Source organism: Gopherus flavomarginatus, chromosome 7, assembly GCF_025201925.1.
Source record: "Gopherus flavomarginatus isolate rGopFla2 chromosome 7, rGopFla2.mat.asm, whole genome shotgun sequence".
Classification (NCBI taxonomy): Eukaryota; Metazoa; Chordata; order Testudines; family Testudinidae; genus Gopherus; species Gopherus flavomarginatus.
Window position 1 is genome coordinate 96,947,087 of NC_066623.1, and position 22,379 is coordinate 96,969,465.

Below are 22,379 nucleotides of genomic sequence, written 5' to 3' on the forward strand. Positions count from 1 at the left end.
TAGCTTGGCAGCAAGTCACATAGGAAAGGACACACTTTTTCTGTCTGTTAGACAAGTGCAAATCTTGGCTTTCCAGGCAGTTCCTCTAGATTTACACTAGCATAAACCAGGGCAGAATCAAGTCCTGCAAGCCCTGCTCAGCCACTTCTCCAGGAGGCAGATTAACCCATTTTCCAGGCAGGGTGGGGTTGTGCATGACTGCATGCCCTGGAGGAAAAGCCCCAGTTCAAATGATTGAACCTGGGAACAGAATATATAGGCATGGTGGTGCCTGACGGTAACCAACACACAATAAGAAAGCCAAGCCCTGTGAGCCGGGGAAGCTATTGCTGAGCAACACTAACAAAAGGACGTGGCAGAATTACTGCAGGATCATATCCGTGGGGAAAGAGGTGAAGGGGCCGTATGACTGAACTGCATTTTCCAACCGTGTACACACTATCTGTCTGGAGCAGACCACAGGAGCTCAGAGCAGCCTTGCAGATGGGTTAGGGTGCCCTGGAGATCTCTTCTGGTAAGTGCCACAGCAAGAGAGGAGAACTACAGGGGAGGTAGAAGAAATGGAGGGCAACCCAGTTAGGATCCTAGATGCCCTGAGAAGAAGCAAGAATTGGTGAAGAGGCAACAGCAGTGGAGTTAGACAAAAGGAGAAACAGCAGGACTCACGTGTCGAGGAAGAGGAAGCCATATTTGTGGGGAAACAGTGTGCATGGCAGCAGGTTTGGGGGAATGATGAGGAGACAAGAAGGGAGAAGCAGCAGTGGATTATAGCAGGAGCAGTGGTGCTGGAACTGTGGGTTCTGGGGGTGCTGCCACATCCCCTAGCTTGAAGTAGTAACAACAAACACCGACTATGTGGTTTCTATCATCAGCACCCCTGCTATAAAAATTGTTCCAGCACCTCTGAACAGGAAAGGGAGAAACTGGGAAAGGAAGAACAGGAGAGGCAAGGAGGAGCAGTAACTCAGTTTTCCCCATCTGTAAAAGGGGATAAATACCTGCCCTCCTAGGTATGTTGTGAAGCATCCTCAAGATTTGTAAGGTGTATGGAGTTTCTTGGATAGAAGATGCCAGGTGTAATTGCCCTATGTCCATTGAAAAGGATTAGCCTGGTCTACACTATGGTAATGTCCCAGGGCTGATAGTGAGTGTAGTTTGACAAACAGACTTTAATTGCAAATGCAGACAAAGACAAACATTGTTCAGCAGCCATTCAGAATAGACCAGCTGTCTGCACATGCAGTTTACACCTTGCTTAGCACCAGTTATGCTGCATTCATTGTCAACACCCACTGTCAGCCCCAAAACCATTTTGTTTAGAGCCCCAGGCTCTAGAGTAACAGGATACAGAGGTGCAATCCTCTCCAGGTGTACATGTGATCTCACTATGCTACTGGCCAGGCTGTTGTTTGGAAGGTGTGTCGTTAACTGCAAATACAGTCAGTTTTTGAAAACAATGAATCGGGAATTTTAGCCACTATGGTTGCCTCTAATTCCTCCAGACAATTCTGGTTGTACAATCACACTTCCCAGTTTAAAAATAAGTTTTTCTCTACCCTTTTCCTGTATAAAAGACTCACGCGGACAGGAGAAACCAGCTTTCTGGCTGACTGTACAGGGGAGTCAATGAATTGGGTTACAGAAGGGCACAAAATTAACCAAAAAATCGGAACAATCACTTTATTTTCTCTAACCTCTTTTAGATCTAGTAATCTAAGGTTAGACTTTTAACTGGATTGAGTAAAACCCCCAAACTCATGTTTTTAAATTGCGCTTCCCCTTTAAATATATATGTATCATACCATATCTATTTCTACTACAGCTTAAAGTATATTATCTCATTGTCTCAACTGGAGATGTAGATGAACATGCAGTTGACTTTTATAAGCTGTTGTAGATACACACACAATGGTTTCCATGGGCTTTGGATGTGTTTGGTACAGTGCGCTCTCTCTCTCTCCCCCTGAATGGCAGGAGTTTTTTGTATAACACAAAATGTAACTTTTCAGCAGCTGCCAGTCACATTTCAGGCTGAAGCTGCATCAGGGAATATATCTGTGCTACTTCAGTCTCACACCCACTTCAGGAAAGTGCTGAAGAACATGCTTACCTTGCAATGAAATTCAAGGGGACTTAACTCCATGCTTGGCAAAGCTCAGGCCATGTGAGCTGACAAGCTATTGCTTCCCTTAGAAGAGGAATTGCTTCATCCTGCTGGAACAATGTCTCCTGAGTCTCATTGTTTTAAAACTTGTGCGTGGGAATCTTTTTGTTAACAAACTGATTTATCACATTTCTCTTCATACTAAAAAGGAGGGACCAAATTTTGCCATCTAGAAACACTCTATACTCTGTGGCTGTTCTTGCTGTTGAAAGCTGGATTGCTAAGTGTTCAAAAACTCGTAGTGACACAAGGGCCGATTTCCAGAGATGCTGAGCACGACCAACTCCAAATGAAGACTATGGGAGTTGAGGGTGCTCAGCCCATTTGAAAATGAGGCCACGTTGTGTTATCGGTCAATTTGACCTAGCAATTAGTGCATTGAGAAGCCTGGATGCCTGTGGTCTAGTCCCTGTTCTACCAGTGCTTCTGTGTGTAGCCTGGGGCAACTCATCTAACCTTTCTATCTTGGTTCCCCCATTGGTAATATGATGACAATACTAACTTCTCTGACTTTGAGGATTAATCTTTGTAAAGTGCTTTAAGCATGTAAATAGTTATATAATAGCTAAATAATATTATATTATTATTACCATGCAGGCCTCCTGTAAATTCTACAATAAGACAAGGAGCATCTTCCCTCCCTTCCCCCTTCTTTCCCCACGCCCCCATAAACAATCCCTCCTTTCCCCCATCCTTGCTCACATGAAGCTTATCACCATGGAAGCCTCATTCAGTTTGCATCTCACTGAACTTGGGCTTCACTGCTGCAGCATGTTGTAGTGAAGTACAAGGTGGTTACACAGCAAGAGAGTGAAAGCCTGGATGGAGCCTTCGGAGGACACTTGCTAACTTCATTGCACAGGGTGCCTGTGGAAATCCTGCAGCTGAGAGATCTGCAGCTGGACCCATCATACTTCACCATCTGGGCTATTGTGAGTCTCTGCACTTTTCCTTTCCACCAGCTCAGCCACGCTGTAATTTTATGTCAACTAGTGCAGGAACCAGTTTATGCTGGCAAAGCAGGGATCACAGCAGGATGAGCTTTCAGGAGAATTCAAAGCATAAATAGATCCCACATGGAAGTCAGGAAGGAGCCTAACCCACCCCATCCCCTCCACAGACAGCAAAAATTGCACTGCACAATTAGACAGGGGTAGTAGGAGGCTTTTTGCCTACTTTGGGAGCATCTCGTATTGGATACTCTCAGATGCAGGAGACTGGGCTAAATAGGCCTGAATCAAATCCAATATGGCAAATACTATGTTCCTATGGTGGAAATGATCTGCAAAGAAGAAAATGTTGTTTGTGCCCTTTTTCTTATTGCTTTTTGATGTATGAAGAAGAATGGTTTAAAATGATTTGTTTTTCTGCTCATATTTTTACATTCCACATTCAGACATTGTCTACTCTGTCTTTCCCGGATGACCCTGTGGACAACTAGAGAAGCTAGTAGGATTATGACATCACCAAAACCTGTAGACTGAAACCTTAGCAATTGAGACTGTCAGACTGTTTAGAAGTCAGGTTCTGGTTTTTGTTAACACACATATCACAACCCCCTGAGAAACAGTTGGGAGAAAAGACCTCATTGTTAAAAAAATCAACATGCCTTCCCTTTAATTGAAAGGCTAAGAGATCCAAGTCCTACAGCACTCTGGGCCTCCAAGGAGACTTCCAACAAAAACAGCACAGATCAGATTATATCTCCACTGTTTCTGAGAATAGCAAGTAGGAGATCATTTTGGAGGGAAGAATACCCCTTTCTGTCCCTCTGCATACATCATGACATTATTAAAAGGGAAAGGTCCCCCACCCTCCCTTTTCAGGTCACCTTTAATGTCTTTGGCTATTTACCACATTCTCCCCAGCAGATTTCACACTGGAAATCCAATCAGGAGCTAATACAGCTCGGCAGTTAATTCCTGAGTACCTTCTGTGACTGCCTCTGGGGAGGCATCCAATGGCAGCATTAAGGGAGAGGCTAGAAGGGCAGCTGTGCCGCGGTCATAGATCTCTGTGCCCCGAAATCTATGGTTGATCTGATAAAATACAGGAAGGGCCAACCCCTGCCTCTGTTCCTTATCCACTTTTATGGATTGAGAAGGAAACTCCTAATGTCTCCCCAGGTTTTTCCTGCTATGGGATAACATGACCCTTAACAGAGTGATGGGACAGTGTTGTGATCCACGGATTGATTTCCATGACATTACCACAAAGTTACTGGTGCTCCACAAAGCGTTTTTCAAAGTTTGTAGCATGAAAGCATCAATTTTTCTAAAATCATTATTTCATTATTATAATTATTTATTTTATTATATTTTATTTTAGGAATTTAATTAAAGAAAAATGACCCAGAGACTCTTAGGAAAACTTTATACTCTGGAACAATATTCACGCAAAAGACTGGCCAAACATGCAAAGGTTGAAGTAAGTATGGAGCAAATCGAAATCATATCAAATAGACGCACCCATTGTCAGCTTTGAAAGAACTCTTTCTTGAGTTATGCCAGCACCTACACACTATTGTGACTTGCACCATATAATAAATATCTAAGGTAGATGGATGAGATAGATGGGAGAGGGAGAGACTGATTTATGTCTGACTGATGATTACTCCAGGCAACGAAGGAATATTGATAAAGAGAGCAGGTCATCTGGCAGTAGAGTGACCAGATGTCCCGATTTTATACAGACAGTCCCAATTTTGGGGTCTTTTTCTTATGTAGGGTCCTATTACCCCCCCATCCCCTGTTCCGATTTTTCAAACTTGCTGTCTGGTCGCCCGAGCTGGCAGCTGAGAAAAGAACATTAGAAGTACGAAAGGGAGTACCAGGCATTTGGCACCCCCTGCTGGAGGCCCTGTCTTTGGTGTACACTGCCCAAAGAAGTTTAGTCCTCCACAAGTGGCCTAGAGAGGCTCCCCAGGATCATCTGCTGGCAGAACCAATGAAAATTGATCCTCCAGCAGCTAAAAGATTTGAGAGCAGGCGGAAGCCAGTCAGAGCCCAGCAGGCATGATCTTTTGAAGCTGCGGGCTCAGTGTTTTTGTGCATCTCAGTGAGAAGTGAGCATTTTGAAAAGAACCCCTACCCCCGCTGGCATAACCTCAGATGCACCCCACGCCAGTGGCTGCTTTTCTGACCATGTGGCCTTGGGAGGTCAATCATGTGCCTCTGAGTCCACATGCATTTTATTAAAAAAAAAATTATTTGGATTTGGATTTGCAGAGTAATTGTTGCCAAAGAGAAATAGCCCAGACCCTCCACATGCCAGGCAAGCCCCCGCCCCCCACATCCTCCCTCACTTGCCGTGGGCACCAGCCCCCCATTCTTGCCCATGGCAGCATGGCAGGTCTCCAGTCTCCCTGTGTGAACAGAATTGTGCTGGGCTTGGGCTACAACCAAGATGGTTGTGCCACAGGCAGCTGCGTGGTGCGGCTGTGATTGGAAACGGGCTGAGGGCTACATGACATGTGGGTGGCTGCCTAAAAACAGCCAAACAGCGTGAAAATCCTCACAGCACCCAATGCTTGGGGTCACCTCCACAATCTGGGGTGTGATACTGCCATGAACACTTTAAGGATGCGAACACTAGGCAGGTGCTAAGTTTTGATGCATGAATAATATAACAACAGTAGTAGTTTGTTTGTTTTTTAAAGAGTAATGAAATCTCTATTATAAAGCAGCAGTGGGTTGGACTTGTTTTTAGAAGTTAACTTTTGCTTATTTTTCTGACCTGACCTGCCAAGTTCCAGGGGCCCAGGTCTGGGTGAACAAGTGAAGGATTGTTTTATATTACAGAATTTAAAGCCCAAGGTGGCCATCTTGAGTTAAATATCAATTTACTGCTGTACAATTAAGGCATGCTTGCCTTGCAAGAGGCCCCACTGGCTCAGATGGGCCGTGACAAAAAGCCAATGGAGCATCTCGCCACAGAGCACCTGTAAATGCACCTACCACAATGCCAGTGTATGCAGACCAACTCCCTCACCCTCTTTCCTCATGTACCCTGGGCTGACTCTAGGCACCAGCGCAGCAAGCAGGTGCTTGGGGCAGCCAATGGAAAGGGGTGGCACATCTGGGTCTTCAGCATGAATTTGGCGGCGGGTCCCTCAGTCCCTCTCGGAGGGAAGGACCGGCCACCAAATTGCCACCAAAGAATGAAGCAGAGCGGTAGAGCAGCCGCCAAAGTGCCGCTGATCATAGCTTTTTTTTTTTCCCCCTTTTCGCCACTTGCGGTGGCAAAAAAGCTGGAGCCAGCCCTTCATCTACCTTCTTCCCCCACCAAATTGTCTGGTTTTTAGAATGCGTTCTTTAAAAAATAGTAGGTTGTCAGAATTCTAGCAAGCTAATTTCTTGGGAAAATCTTCTGTAGTAAAAGTCAGGATAACCAGTATCACAGTAATACTTAACTAAGCTGTCTCATCTACTGCATTGCACTGCTGTTAAAGTAAAAAGACATTTTAAAGTGCATTTAAACTCTGAGTGATTATGTAAAATGATAGTTTCTTATTAACAGCTCTGCTCCCGATATGTGTCTTCCAAGGCAAAGAAAAGTTAATAAAATAAACAAGATTGTATTGCTTTGACTCATATTGGCTTTAAATTCAGATGCTTAATTGCAGAAAGAGGTAATAGCTGGTGGTTCACAAAGTTAGTATTATTTCACATAATAGAAACAAGTATATTGCAGTCCTAACCAATTAAGGCCATGTACACTTGTGTTGCAGAGCCCAGGGCTTGGGAAATTGCAGCTAAAGCCATTTGTGACAACCCCACTGACATTTGAATTTAAAGAGGATTATGATATACCCAGTGCTAGAACAATAAATATTTCCAGGTTTAAACCTGCGCTGCAGTTTTCAGAAGATGAACAGCTCTTTAGACATCAGCAAATAAGGTGACCCCAAACGAGAATGTTTTGTGTTAATTTTAGTTTGACTTAGAGATGCTATAAATATCGTAAAAGTACCATTACTCTTTGACTTTTACATCAGTTCACTCTCGGTACAATTAAGTCGGAGTTGTTAAAACTATCTTGCTTGCATGATTTACCCAAATCTACAGCCATTTTAAATAACAATTATTAGTGTCAAAGGTATTATTGTTAGGAAAGGCCTTGCAATGAGGGGATTCTGTGCTGTTTCCTACAGTGAAATGATTCCTCACCATAAAACAGGAAGCTGTGTAAACAGTAACTCACATGACTGAATACTGGAAATTTTCCTATCCCAAAAGAAAAAGCTGGAAAAGTACAGGCAGTTCATTTGCCACCTGAGCAGGGCTGAAAGTAAGCGGTACGGGCCAGTACGGCATACCGGTAAAAAGTGGCCACCGGTACCAGCCCGTACTCAGCCGATGTTAAAGCGCTGTTGCAGTAGCACTTTAAGCAGGGTCCTTAAAGCGCTGCCATGGCAGTGCTTAAATGTCATTGCCCCTTTTGCCTCCCCCTTGGGCTGCTGATGGGGGGCAGGGAGGAGCAAAAGGAGCAGCTGCCCCGGGGCTGGTGATTTAAAAGGGCCTGGAACTCTAGCCCTCACTACCACGGCAGCGGCCAGAGCCCCAGGCCCTTTAAATCACCACTGGAGCCTCAGGCAGTGCAGGCCAGGCAGTGCAGATGGGCTGGCTGGGAGCGCTGACCCCCAGCCCCGCTCCTTCCGTCTGAGGCCCCACCCCTTCCAGGGGCCGGAGCCAGCCCCTGTACTGGTACGTGTTAAATGTTACTTTTACCCCTGCACCTGAGGATGCAATCTTCCTGTGATCTCCAAAGTGATTACATACTAGGGTTTGATGTGCTATATAAAGTGTGTGTCCATGAGCAATTGGAAGTCAAATCCTAGTGAGGAAAATAGAAAGGAGCATAAATTCTGGCAAATCAAGAGTAAAAGCATATGACAGGCCAAGAATGAATCTGAAGATCAACTAGCTAAGGACACAGACTAACAGCAAACATTTTTTAAGGGCATCAGAAGCAGGAAGATTGCTAGCTGGTCAGTGGGGCTACTGGATGATCAAGGTGCTAAAGGAACACTCAAGGAATACAAGGCCATTGCAGAGAAGCTAAATGAATTCTTTGTTTTGGTCTTCACTACAAAGGATGTGGAAGAGATTCCCCACTAGAGCCATTCTTTTTAGATGATAAATCTGAGGAACTGACCCAGATTAAGGTGTCAGTAGAGGAGGTTTTGGAATAAAATGATAAATTTACCAGTAATAAGTCACCAGGACCAGATGATATTGTTCTGAAGGAACTCAAATATGAAATTGCAGAACTACTAACTGTAGTATGTAACCCATCTCTTAAATCAACCGCTGAACCAGATAACTGGACAGTAGCTAATTGTAACATCTATTTTTTAAAAGAGTCCATGGGTGATCCTGGCGATTACAGGCTTTGGGAAGCCTGACTTCAGCACCAAGCAAAGTGGTTGAAACTATAGTAAAGAACAGAATTATCAGACACACAAATAAAAATGATATGTTTGGGAAGAATCAACACAGCTTTTTGTAAAGGGAAATCATGCCTCACCAGTCTATTAGAATTCTTTGTGGGGGTCAACGAGCATGTAGATAAGGGTGATCCAGTTGATATAGTGTATTTGGACTTTCAGAAAGCATTTGACAAGGTCCCTCACCAAAGGCTCATGAGCAAACTCAGTAGTCATGAGGTAAGAGGGAAGGCCCTCTCCTGGATCATAAATGGCTTAAAAGATACCAAAAAAGGGTAGAAAGTCAGTTTCACATGATGGAGAGGTAGATACTGGGATAAATACTGGGACCTGTGCCATGATAAATATTCATAAATGATCTTGGAAAAGATGTGAACAGTGAGGTGGCAAAATTTGCAGACAATACAAAATTACTCATAGTTTAGTCCAAAGCTGACTGCAAAGAGTTACAAACTCTCACTAAACTGGGTGATTGGCTGACAAAATGGCAGATGAAATTCAATATTGATAAATGCAAAGTACTGTAATGCACATTGGAAAACATAATCTCAGCTATACATACAAAGTGATGGGGTCTAAATTAGCTGTTAACACTCAAGAAAGATCTTGGAGTCTTCATGGATAGTTCTCTGAAAACATCTGTTCAATGTGCAATGGCAGTCCAAAAAAAAAAAACCTAACAAAGTTAGTAACAATCAGTAAAGGGATAGACAATAAAACAGAAAATATAATGCCGCTATATAAAATGCATGGTACACCCAACTTGAATGCTCTGCTTGCATTTCTTGCTGCCTCATCTCAAAAAAAAAAAAATGTGCAGAGAAGGGCAACAAAAAGGATTAGGGATATGGAATGGATTCCATACAAGGAGTGATTAAAAAGACTAGGACTGTACAGGTTAGCAAAGAGATGAATAAGAGAGGTTATAATAGGGCCGGCTTTCGGCCGATTCCCCCGAATTAGGCCCCACGCCCTAAAGAAGAGCACCTAACTTAGGTGCCTTTTTAATTTTTACTCACCTGGCGGCGCTCTGGATCTTCAGCAGCACTTCGGCAGCGGGTCCTTCAGTGCCGCGGAAGACCCGGAGCGAAGACCCAGAGCACGCCAGGTGAGTCATCCCTGCCAGGGCCCTGTTGAAACTATTCTAATTAGGCCTTGCACTTCCTAAAGCCGGTCCTGATAAGAGGTCTATAAAAACATCAGTGGTGTGGAGAAAGTGAATAGAGAAGTGTTTTTTACCCCTTCACATAACAAAAGAACTGGGAATGAAATTACTAGGCAGCAGGTTTTAAAATAAACAGAAGGAAGTACTTCACACAACCTGTGGAACTCATTGCCAGGGGATCTTGTGAAGGCCAAAAGTATAACTGGGTTCAAAAAAGAATTAGAGAAATGAATGGAAGATAGGGCTATCAATGGCTATTAGCCAAGATGGTCTGGGACGTAACCCCATGTTTGGATGTCCTTAAATATCCGACTGCCAGAAGCTGAAACTAGACAAGTGAAGGACCACTTGACATTCCTTTGTTCTGTTCATTCCGTCTGAAGCATCTGGCACTGGCCACTGTCAGAGACAGGATACTGGGCTAGATGGACCATTGATCTGACCCAGTATAGCCATTCAGACATTCTTATGTACCTATTCCCTGCTACTCGGCAGAGAGGGATAGCGCAAAATCAGTACTTTGAACACTCTCAAGTTTGGAGGCATTGTACCTCTGAACACTGCTCCTGCCACAGAAATATAATATTAAATAAAATAATCTGACCTCCATTCTAGTTCTAAGCACCATTCACAAAAGTTCATTTAATGGAAATTCTCTTCCAGATTCAAGACTTATGGGGCAGCTGCTGCAGTTTGTATAGTGCCTATTACAATAGGGAGCTCGAAAGCAGCCAGACTGCGTTAGACTGCCAGCCACTCCAAGGAAGCAATTTCAGAAGTACTAGGGCCTATACTGGGCACCTTCTGTTCCCATTAAATTCAGTCATAGTTCAAGTGCTTAGCATCTTTCAGGATTAACCCACTTTGTAAATGCACAAAACGCTAAATGATAGGGCTCAACCTAACATTTTGTACCTAGAGCTACCACTAATAAGTGCTAAATTTTGTTATTACCATTATTTCTCATCATTTGTGGGGGGGGCAACCTTTATTTTGCAATGTTAGCCAAAGTATTGCTGTAGAATTCTGTTACCTTTTCCAACCTGTTTAACTTTTTTTAGTCAGATGTTGATTGTGCATGTCTATAAAATGTACAGCTTTGATCTTAGTCCTAGCAGGCTTAAATCTGTGATCCCAAGACTGGCGGCTAGAAAGAGTCACTCTGGCAAACCAACTGCAAGGCCATTTAGTGCTCCAGATACCTTGCAAGCTAAAGCATGTCATCAGAAAGGTATTTCTTTACGTGACACAGGGTTACTGCTGATTCTGACATACACGGTCTTCAACTTGTTTAGCCATTTTGTAAAACGTATGCAAAGGATTGAGATTCGATGTCACATTTCAAAAAGCATGACTTTAGCACTTTGTACCGTCTACACTAAACTATGTCTTCGCTGCCAAAAGGTGTGTTTTTACATTGAGAGAGTTAGTTAACTTAATGGAAAAAATGCATTGTTCCAGAAAAAGAAAAATGGTTGCAAGAAACAATTTGTTTGGATGAGTTGAGCTTACATGCCCTTGCATCTACATGTAACATCCATCTAAGATGTAAGTGATGACTGTAAATGTGGGAGAAGGTCTTTAGCTCATATATGGCCAAACCAGTACATTGTGGAAAGGAAACCACAAATGTTGCAGCTGCACTGGTTCAAGTAGTTCTCATAACTCAGGGGTTCTCAAACCAGGGTTCAGGACCCCTCAGGAGATTGTGTGTTTTTACATGGGGGGTTGTGACCTGTCAGCCTGAATCCCAACCCCTGCTTTGCATCCAGCATTAATAATTGTGTTAAATATATTAAAGAGTGTTTTTAATTTATAAGGGGGGGTCGCACTCAGAAGCTCGCTATATGAAAGGGGGCACCAATACAAAAGTTTGAGAACCACTGTCCTAACTCATCCAACAATACAGTTCCCTGTGTTAGGAAAAGTCTCAAAAGCCCTTGCTCCTGGAGACAGCGCTGAGCATTATAAGATATGTCCTGCGGAATCTCAGAATGTGCTGGTACAACCACAGATGAAAGGAGTGCTGTATGTTGATGAGTCAGAATAGTTCTGTTTAAAAAATAGTGTTTCCGGGTAAACCTGCTACATCATTGCAAGGACAAGCAAGGGAGCAAAACATTACATGCCATCACTGTCCCTTCAGCAGTTTCCTTGCTTGATGTGGCTGCTTATTTTAATGATTAATTCACCTCTAATGCAATTTATTAATTTAAAATACTGCACTATAATAATCTCTTCACATTATTCCTAAATTCATATGTATCCTTTTTTATAGAGAATCTGTACACGTTAAAGGATTTTATTTCATTAAAACTAAACCAAAAAGTAAAACCTGCTAGTCTTAGACCAAAAGTTCACAGAAGACCAAAGTGGAACACGGAGGTAAATTCCACTCTCATCTTAATCCCAAACTACTAACTAATACTCTCCATTGTTGTCTTAATTCTAGCCAGATTTACACATGCTTTAAAACCGATATTAATTTCTTCTTGAGATGGTTTACATCATCTTTTGGGTATGGAAGAAGGAGGTGTCTGTTTGAGGGGAAATTCCTTTTCTGGTTGTAATCTAGATATCCATGAAAATCACTCACCATAGTGAGGGCCAAATTAGAGATGCTAGTTAATTAGTTCTTTTTTTTCTGCAAGAAATACAGATCACAATTTTTTTCTAGTGAAACACATAATTTTTTCAAACTACCTCAACATCCATTGGTCCATGGCTGTGTCCCCTTTTGCAAAAATTAAAACATTTTATTTTGTATAATTTAACATAACAAACTTGAGGGTATTTAGAATAAATGCTAAAATAAGATTGCTACAAGGTGAGGCAATCTTGCAGAAAGTTCTGAACTTGATGTACATACAATATAAACGTCAACTGTAAACTCAGGGAAGTGATCAGTGCTGAAAAATGCTTTGCTGGAATGGAACCTGACAAAATGAATGAACATGTGACTATGGGGCTATTTGGCACAGGCATTCCTGGAATAGATGCTTCTCTTGCATGAACACCACATTAATATAACACAAGCTGCATACAGTAAAGGTAAATATCTTAAGGTGGACCAAACAGCCAAAAAATATGCCAATGGAGCAAACGAAAAGTGAAAAAATCAGTCTTCTTCCTACTGATCACTAAAACAAAATATTTCTTGTAATAAACAATTAGCTTTTATTATTAATCATGTTGCCGAAGGGCCAACCAAGAATGGTGCTGTCTTGTGCTTGGTGCTTAGTAGAAGGTCCTTCCCCTGAGGTGCTTAGACTCTAAATAGACAAGACAGATAGAGTGGGAGGAAAGGGGCAAAACATACAAGCAGGATGTGAACAATGTGATGGCAATAATCAGGGGTGGCTCCAGGCACCAGCATGCCAAGCGCGTGCCTGGGGCAGCAAGCCACAGAGGGGAGCTCTGCCGGTCGCCGCGAGTGCCTTCATGGCATGCCTGCGGAGGGTCTGCTGGTCCCCCGACTTCGGCGGACCTCCCACAGGCTGCCGCCGAATGCACGGGATGGGGACCTCCCGCAGGCAAGCCGCCGAAGGCAGCCTGCCTGCTGTGCTTGGGGCAGCAAAATACCTAAAGCCGCCCCTGGCAATAATTGTCATATTAATTTCAGTTTTGGGGAGGTTGGGTTTAGTTAGGAGGGGATGAGCTAAATGGAAAGAAAAGGCAAGGGAAGGGGGTGAGGGACAGGGCAGAGGAGAAGGTAAAAGGGGCAGGTGTGAAACTTTGTTTTTGTTGTTCAACATAATTATAATCCTTTGTGGCTGATTGACATAGCCAGATTTTTTTCCTTCCCCTCTGAGCTATAAGAAATAGTGCCTGCTTTCAGAACACTGATACACCCAAGGATTTTCCTTCAGGGTAAAGGCCAGATTCCAGTTTCAGATGTGTATCAGCATGTAGTTAAAGAATACGTAACATTTTGCCAATAGCTACAACACAGTGATATCTAAGCTGCCACACCTTATCCCTATAGTTAAAAGAGGAAATAGTTGTAATCCTATGGGTATATACTGGCAAATACTGACTTTTTAACAGCTACGTACACAAGCAATATTGTGGATTTTTTTTCTTTTTCATTTAAGTAGCCAGTGTTTGCTCACATATCTGAGCCTAGAACCTGTCTCTAAATATGAAATCTACAAAATCTGTATAAGCGTTCCACATTTTGTGCATACTTACTTTATATTGGGCAGTCAGATTCTGTCATGAGCTTAATATCTGGCATAACAGTTCCTGTGTTCTTATTTATAATTCAAGTGACTGGGCTCTTTCATTTTACCACAAATGGTACACTTTCTAATTTTTTTTTATTCCATCTCTGATTTTTTTGCTTTAAATCAGGGGTCAGCAACCTTTCAGAAGTGCTGTGCCGAGTCTTCATTTAGTCACTCTAATTTAAGGTTTTGCATGCCAGTAGTACCTTCTAAAAACGTTAAAATGCCTCTTTCTACAAGTTTATAATATATAACTAAACTATTGTTGTATGTAAAGTAAATAAGGTTTTTAAAATGTTTAAGAAGTTTCATTTAAAATTAAATTAAAATGCAGAGCCCCGCGGACCAGTGGCCAGGACCTGGGCAGTGTGAGTGCCACTGAAAATCAGCTCACGTGCAGCCTTCGGCATACGTGCCATAGGTTACCTACCCCTGCTTTAAATGCATGATCATTTAAAGTTTCTGACATACTATTTACCATGAAGATAATTTAAGGGTTGTCATGTTAGGGTTATATTTTTAATTGTGGCTCATTACAAAGATGATATGATGTTAACGTGTACAAATACTTCCTCATATCCAGGTTGAAAATGTTCTGAAGTTGGATGTCCTCTGTCAGCAAGATAGCCAAGCCCATTTACCGTCTACTCTTGACCATATGGACACTTCTCATTGGTGCCCTCCTAAAAGTGCCAGTAGTCAGAATGAAGAGTCATTTCTAACAGCTTTGATGGGTAAGAATCAGTGAAATCCTTTTGTATCTACAGTTGAGGAAAATACATGGAGATTTACCAGTAGCATTTCATTGTCTTAGATTTGAATTAGAAGGAAAGTTTTACTTGGAGAAATTAACAGTGACAATTGGGTAAAAGGACACATCCTGCCTAAATGGGCTATTAAATGTGCATAATTCTAACTTGTTCAACTTACATTTTTCTTTAATTATTTAATTTATTTTTATGACATCAGTTTAAGAAAAAAAAAGCGAGTAACTGTAGGAATGTGCAATGTTCCCTAAGATGGGATATTCTGTGTGACCAGCCACACTTCTGCTACCATCTTGAATTCCTTGTTCTGAAGAAGGAATCCTTGTGGCTGAATAGATTATTGCTGCAGCACCATAGTGTCGAAGATGAAGACAACATAAGACACCCTCTCTGCAAAGCTGTAGGCCAGGATCAGGCAGTTTAGCCCACGGATGGGATTTGTTGAAGCTCTCCCATGTGCTTTATAATACCTAACGCCTATACAATTTTCCAACAGCAGCTTGTGAGAAGTAACTTTTATCTCCCTTATTTGCACATATTCATATCACATACGAAAACTCACTGTCTTTTCAGGGGACAAGATAGCGCAATACAGTATTTATGGGGAAGCTGGCAAATTCGTTGCTCAACAGCTAGAGAGAGACAATAAAATCAGAGTCTGTGTAAATGGCCATTTGCCATTAGATGGTCTGAAAGAAAGGTAATTACTGACAGTCTGTAAATATTACTGCAAATCTAAGTTGAATTACTTTCTGAATGACCTACTGTGTGGCATCCCAATAGCCAATGACTGGCCTTACTACCCAGTTAGATCTCACAAGACAAGTAAAGTCAGGCCGGGGCAGTAGCTGGAGTGGAGAACTTCAAGGAGTGCCTAGAATGATGAAGCAGGAAATGGTACTAGCAATTCAGTGGGTAGCTCTCTTCCCTCTGTATCAATACTGAACCAATGCCCCTGGATGATGCTAAGGAGCTCTGTGCTGCTTAAAGTGCCATTTTTATTGTAAAGCTTAAAAGACAAGTCATGTTGGTCATTAAAGATCCCCATGGCACTTTTGCAAGGACAAAGACATTAACCTGGGAGTCCTGGTCAAATTCTAACTCAAATAATTGCAGTCTGCCTACTTACGTTGCCCCTGCAGTTTCACTTGGTTATGGTATTCTTCACCTCTCCTAAGCTGTTGCATAGTGTTGCTGTGCACTGTCGAGCCATTTTTATACCCCATTCAGACCAGACTGCATGTAAGTGTTGAGCTGATTTTGCTCTGTATACCAGAGGGGTGGGCAGCCTTTGCTGATTAAAGGGGAAGGCAGAGAAGGAATTAGATTAGGTGAGTCACCTCAGCTGCGCATGTTTAAAGTGAGTTGTCTGCCATACCATTCTCAATGTATCCAAGATGGGGGTTGTTAGCATGAGGGCTCTGCATCTCATGGCTTGAATCAGCATGGGGACAAATGGTCATGCCAGACCTTGCTGGACCTTAGAGGTAATGTCTGAGCCTGTTGCATGACATACAATGTCCCTGAACCATGGAAGGGGTCAATGGACCCCATTAAGCTGTGCCCTCAGGCATCCCAGTGGCATCCCATGATAGGACAATTGTGCAGCTTGGGTCGCCAATACAAGCAGGTTGAATTGAGAAAGGACATATGTGTATAAGATAGTTCTGTGTTAACAAACAAAGGGCTAGATTTTCAAAAGAGCTCAGCACCTACATTCAGTATCACAATGGGCACTGCTGGGCACTGAGCTCTTTTGAAACTCTGACTGTGTGCTTCCACAAAGCCTATTTCTTTCTCCTTTTTGAAGCCTGATATTTGACAATTATCACGATGAGCAAAACCTTCAGGAAAAGGTCTCTGTACTAGAGCTGGAGGTATAATTTCCAGCTCAGGTGGATGTAAGTGTGCAAGCTTTGATCAACGCAGTGCACTGGAAACAGCAGTGTAGCCATAGAGGTGCAGATGGGTAGACAGGCTAAGTTCCAAGGGTCTGGGACAGGATTATACTCAGGGCGGCTAGCCCATCCGCTGTGGCTACACTGCTGTTTCTAGCATGCCAGTTCAATCAAAACTAGTATGCGCACGTCCACCTGAGGTGGGAATTACACTTCCAGCATGAAGTGTTGTCATATCCTAAGCTGAATGCCCAGACCTGCTTTTAAAACATTGTTGTCTGAACATGTTTCAGGTAACAAGCAGCTATCTGCATCATCACTTGTTTAACTATGGCCTTCTTTATTTTAAGAAATGAAGCTCCCCTGAAAGAAGATGTTTTTAATCTTGAAGAAACAGAAAGGAAGAATAATTTTCACCTGTCTAAATCTGCTTCAGAAGAAAAGAAAAACCTCATCTCCTTGACTATTGAGGATGAAATGGAGAAACCAAATGCCAAAATAATCAATGTGGGCTCTCCGAAAGCAAAATCTGCCAGGCCGGTGGTGGTAATGTCCTGTTTACTGTCCCTGTTATGTTTGGTAAAGTTTACAACGGGTCTCGTATGCTAGTGCATGCTTCTATTAAAAGAATATTCTATTCTGAAATAAGACCAGACTTCTGAACACTTGAGATTCCTACAATAATAGCTTGCTATTTCATTATCCGTATTTGGAATAGTATGCATACAGAGTAACTTTTAGCAGGGGTGGAATCCTGGCCCCAGTTAAATCAATGGGCATTTTGCCAGGATTCAGCCCTAGATCAGTGGTCCTGAACCAGGGATTCATGTATCCCTGAGGATATGTAGAGGTCTTCCAGAGGATACATCAACTCATCTAGATATTTCCCTAGTTTTACAGCAGGCTGCATAAAAAGCACTAGCAAAGTCAGTACAAACTAAAATGTCATACGACTTGTTTATATTGTTCTATATACTATATGCTGAAATGTAAGTACAATATTTACATTCCAGTTTATTTAGTTTATAATTATATGGTAAAAATGAGAAAGTCAGCCATTTTCAGTAGTAGTGTGCTGAGACACTTGTATTTCTATTTTTGATTTTATAAGAAAGTAGTTTTTAAGTGAGGTGAAACTTGGGTTACAGAAGACAAATCAGACTCCAGAAAGGAGTACAATAGTCTGGAAAGGTGGAGAGCCACAGCCCTACATCATACATCTAACACCTTAGCTTCTGGCCAGTGTCCTAGGCTCTCAGTTGAAGCCTGTCTGGAGAGAAGGAAGTGAGTGCAATGTTTAGCCCCCGAAGAAGAGGGTAAATTAGGACTCTTGGAAGGAACCAACCTGATCCCATTTCCTCTGTTCCCATTTCCAGCACACTTGACATGATCTACTGCCAGTTCCTGCTCAGTTTGCAAACCAGCAGGATTTTTGGGATCTGGCGACATGGAGGAACTGGCTTAGAGCTAGCAACAGAGTGAGAAAGTGGTGCAGGCTGCAGATGGTTGGGAGGTGTGGGCAGCAGCACATTCTGGCACCCAACAATGGATCAGAGGCTTTTTTGATAAAGGAAAGGGAGTAGGGCACCTGCTTAGCATGCAGATGGGAAAGGAGATGAATTGGTGATGAATACCGATGTGGTACTAGTCCCTCAGTAAAGAGGAGTAAGGACAAATACACACATTCATAATGCTTTAAGGCTTAAGATTTCATGATTAATTTTAAGACCTAGTCAAATGCAATTTGTGCTCTATGTTGGCAATTGAACACTGTGGTCTGACCGCCTTCTCTAGGGTTGACGTTTGGGCTAACTTGTGTCAAGCATGTCCTGGATGAACTCTAGCCCGGGAGCCTGAATTCACTTGCTGTGGTATTTTCTGTTTCTGGAGTTATTGGCTATTTTTTTTCAGACCTATGTAAAGATTTCAAAAAACTCTGGAGGTATTTCCTTCCACTGGGACCTCTGTGTATCTCTTTTTTGTTTTTTCTACAGTTTTCTGTATGGTACCTGGATACTCATGCTCTACCTTGGCTAGAAACAAGTGTCAAAAATGTACGATAAATACAGTTTATTAATATGGCACTGCAATGCATCATGTGGATATCAGCACCATGTGACTGTTAGTGTGATATCTAGGTGTATTATCTGATCTGATCCTATATATTTCTGCATCTTCAATACATTCTTGGACTTCTTTATGCAAATATCTAAGAAACTATATCAGTAAGAAAGGAGAAAACTAAAGTTCCATTCTTTTTTCTACAGAAAGTGAGTGAAACATACCCCATCATTTATGCTGAAGAAGGATATATGCAAAACTTTATTCTGAAGAAGTGGTTGCATTTACATGGAGATAAAGTGTCTGATGACTCAGAAAAGGAAAATGATGAGGTACAAACAAATTCAAATTCAGTTTTACAAAACAACTGTGATTATGCCCTTGCCTTAGTTGGAAAGGAAGAAAAGAGTATGTTAAACATAGCTGTGAAGGAGGATAAAAAGCTAAAAAGAACATTATCCGGGAAACGAAAAATCAATATTCATATTTTATCTTCAGATGGAAAAAATAGGAGCTTAAAAGATTCACAGAAGGAAAAAACTTTTGTGCAGAAAATAGTTGGTAGCTTTCATGATGTTAAAATACCAATCAGTAAGCTTACATCAAAAGACAGGAATGTTTCAACAACAAGGGCTGAATGTAACCCTGATGGCCTTGTTATATTTGGAGTGAACCCAAAAGCTGCAGCACACCAATCTGCTAAAGCGAATGCAGCAACCGTCGCTAAATCTCACGGCTCTTACAGCAAGCCACTAACCACAGTCTCCCAGCTTCATAAAAAAGGCAGGTTGGCTCATTCGTCACAGTTGGATTATATATCCATAACAAAACCTGTTAGAATCCCTAACTTTCCAAATGTCAATTCACAGTCATTTCACAAAATCTCAATGAAACGTGATCATTTGGAAAACAAAAGGATTAGTCTATCTGAGGTTTGTTTTAAGGATAAACCTCCACCTAGTCAGAACAATGAAGAAATCACTGAAGTATCCAAACCTGCCAGGTGTTCTCAGCCAGCTTCTTGCAAGGAAGAAACATCAGCTGAGATAAAGCTAAATAATAAGGAATATTGCATAGATAGTAGGAAAGGCCAAGAATGGGATAATACTGTGGAATTCTGGAGCACTCGCAGATCTTCAGCATCACTGAAAAATTCACATGCAGTGCCAGACAATAGCCCTGAGCCCCAGAAAAAAGCAATGCTACCTGAACGCCCAGCATCATTACCTGTTAACTTCAATCATCCAATTATTAGTATACCAACTGCACAATGTGATGCCTCAGAATTCAAGATAAAAAAAGTCGAGGCTGAATTTACAAATGACACTGGATACTCTAAAGGACACCAGGCACTACAATTAACTGATGGTATGTCTAACAATGGGCTACCAAAGATATATGGGATTGGTCAATTTCTGAAATAAGCAATCTAGGTGTTGTGGTGATTTTTTCTCAGAACAGCTATTATTCTGTACATGAACTTATGTAAACCATGAGAGGTTTGCCATTACAATGAATTATGATATAGCAATTATAAGGGGATGTGTGTCTCTTAAAAATTAATTGATAGGCCTTTATTCAATGGTTTTATTAGGCAAACATAAAAAGCATAAAAATCCTATTTCAAGCACAGAAGTTATTTCTTTTAAATCCTGAATGACTTTGTGTGTGAACATTTTAATGCATTAAGATATTTATCTTTACTTATAAACACACAGAGAAAAGGTATGTAACCCTTCTGCCTCTCTGAGTTGGCAGCAACAAGGGCCGGGTTCAGTATCCAGGGGTTCCGTTTCAGTAACACAATGCATAACCGGCTCGAGCCCCCACCCAGTGACCTGGGACACTTACATACCACACCGCCCTGGGCGCCTCTAGGAGGTAATACTTCCCCTCTCGCAAGCACGGAGTCTGAGTGTAGCAAAATCTTTTTAATAAAGGAAGGAATCAATGCGGCATCCCATTGGAGAAACACCACAAACAGGGTTATAACACAAACCATAAACAAAAACCCACCTCCAAGTACGTTTGGCAATGTCCTTTTTCCCCTTAGGGTTTTAAGTCCAATCACCCCAAAGTCCAACAACCCAAAAGTCTCTGGTCAATGCCATCCCAGAGTTCGAGAGTTTATCTGTAGAGGTCTCTCCCCCCAGCCTGGGTAGAAAGGGGCACCTTACGTGGTCTGGGGCCAACTGCCCTGCCTCTCCGTGGGTTCTGCTTCCGCCTTCTCCACGAACTGCTCTGCTTTACCAGCCGCTCCACTCTGCTCCTCCAGCCGTCCTCACAAGCTGCTCCGCTCCACCAGCTGCTCTGCTCCATGAGCTGCTCCAGTTCTCCCTGCAAACTGCTCGGCTCCGCTCACTCTGTGGGCCGCTCCACCCATCCCACAGCTATTCCGCTCTGCCAGCTGCTCCGCTCCACCAGCTGTCCCGTGATCCGCTCCAGCCATCCCCACAAACTGCTCCACTCCGCCAGCTGCTCTGTTCCACAGTGTAGCTTCAGGCTCCCCCACTAGTTAGCACAGTACTCAGTGCTCTCAGCTCTGTAATTTCAGCTCCTTAGTGATTTCAACTCTTAGTGATCTCAGCTCTTAGTAGGGGAGCCCCAGTGCTAGTGCACCATTAGCCCAAAGTGAGTTCAGCTCAGTGAACCTGTATCTAGATTCTTGAGGGAATAAAAAAATCAACTCTGACATTCCACAGTGGGGAGAGGAGGGGGTGAACTGGTGCTTCTGGCTCCACAAGGAGACTGCACCACCAGACACAGATACCTGTCCCCAGCCTCTCTCAATTCACTGGGTTTTGGAACCCATGTCCCTTGTCTAGCAAGTACCACCCAACTGAGGTTGAGTCATTTGTCACAACGCAGTCCCACAGCTCAGCAGCCTGGGATGGGGTAGGCGTGCCTATGCAAATACACTCTCTGAAATTCTTTCCACCAGATGTCAGGGTAGAGCTCAGCTAATATTAAATCACAGGCACTTAAAAAAAGGAAGAAAAGACTTTCAGCAGGATAGATTGTCTCCATATGGGAAGTGTTTGGAACTGAAATGAACACAGGAGATTTTCATCATGCTACTTAGAAGATATCTTACCAGCCGACGCTAAATTTACACATTGTGCTCAGACCTGATAGTTTGAACTTCTGAATAGACATGCAATTTCATTCCTATAACTCTTTCAGTAAGCAACATGTAAGAACCCCACACTTCCAATCATTAGATGCCTAAATGGTGATGCAAGTCCATGGGCCCTTGGCTTTATCTCCTTACATTGCTAGAGTACATGCAACATAGCTGAGCACCTAATTTGGTTTCTGAACTGAGCTAATGTGTTTGTACATGTAAACCCTGTATTTGTAATGCTTTGCCTATAAATGAAATTACTGAGGAACAGATTTGATGTTGGGGTCATTTCGTCTTTTTTTTTTTTTTTTAATTTCGTTAATTAAGTTCACGCAGCTCCACCCACATGCATGTTGCTGAGCTGTGCAACCTTTCTTGTAAAGTGTCAAAGTAGCAAAGTTCAAGTTCCCTTTGACCTTGCTGCATCAAAGAGACAACCAACTATTTAGGCTCCAAAATACATCTTTGTCTGCCCAACATCCCTGTTGCCTTTGTATGTATTTTTGAAAAGTATGGATTTATTTTT

General features: G+C 42.4%; 1 protein-coding gene across 3 annotated transcripts; it reads left to right on the forward strand.

Moving 5' to 3' along the window:
- The first annotated feature begins 350 nt into the window (after window positions 1–350).
- C7H1orf141 (chromosome 7 C1orf141 homolog) lies at window positions 351–22,108 on the forward strand. Of its 3 annotated transcripts, none has more exons than XM_050962928.1 (11): window positions 351–514; window positions 2,762–3,096; window positions 4,493–4,591; window positions 6,894–7,063; window positions 10,887–11,008; window positions 12,056–12,162; window positions 14,587–14,737; window positions 15,344–15,470; window positions 17,019–17,214; window positions 18,936–19,061; window positions 21,690–22,108. In XM_050962928.1, exons 3-11 carry the CDS (start codon window positions 4,511–4,513, stop codon window positions 21,780–21,782), a joined length of 1,173 nt encoding a protein of 390 aa, XP_050818885.1. In that variant the 5' UTR covers window positions 351–514; window positions 2,762–3,096; window positions 4,493–4,510; the 3' UTR covers window positions 21,783–22,108. The 3 variants fall into 3 exon arrangements, with proteins under 3 accessions (XP_050818885.1, XP_050818886.1, XP_050818887.1); XM_050962929.1 differs by having other exon boundaries at window positions 21,707–22,108; XM_050962930.1 differs by lacking the exon at window positions 21,690–22,108 and having other exon boundaries at window positions 17,019–17,208; window positions 18,940–19,023.
- The last annotated feature ends 271 nt before the right edge of the window (window positions 22,109–22,379 follow it).

What these genes read in the sequence shown, in the direction of transcription:
- C7H1orf141 (XM_050962928.1), top strand. Translation starts at nt 4,511, where the DNA reads ATGACCCAGAGACTCTTAGGAAAACTTTATACTCTGGAACAATATTCA. An exon ending in TAAAGCATGTCATCAGAAAG is followed by an intron (nt 11,009 to 12,055) that starts GTATTTCTTTAC and finishes CCTTTTTTATAG; the next exon opens with AGAATCTGTACACGTTAAAG. An exon ending in GACCAAAGTGGAACACGGAG is followed by an intron (nt 12,163 to 14,586) that starts GTAAATTCCACT and finishes CCTCATATCCAG; the next exon opens with GTTGAAAATGTTCTGAAGTT.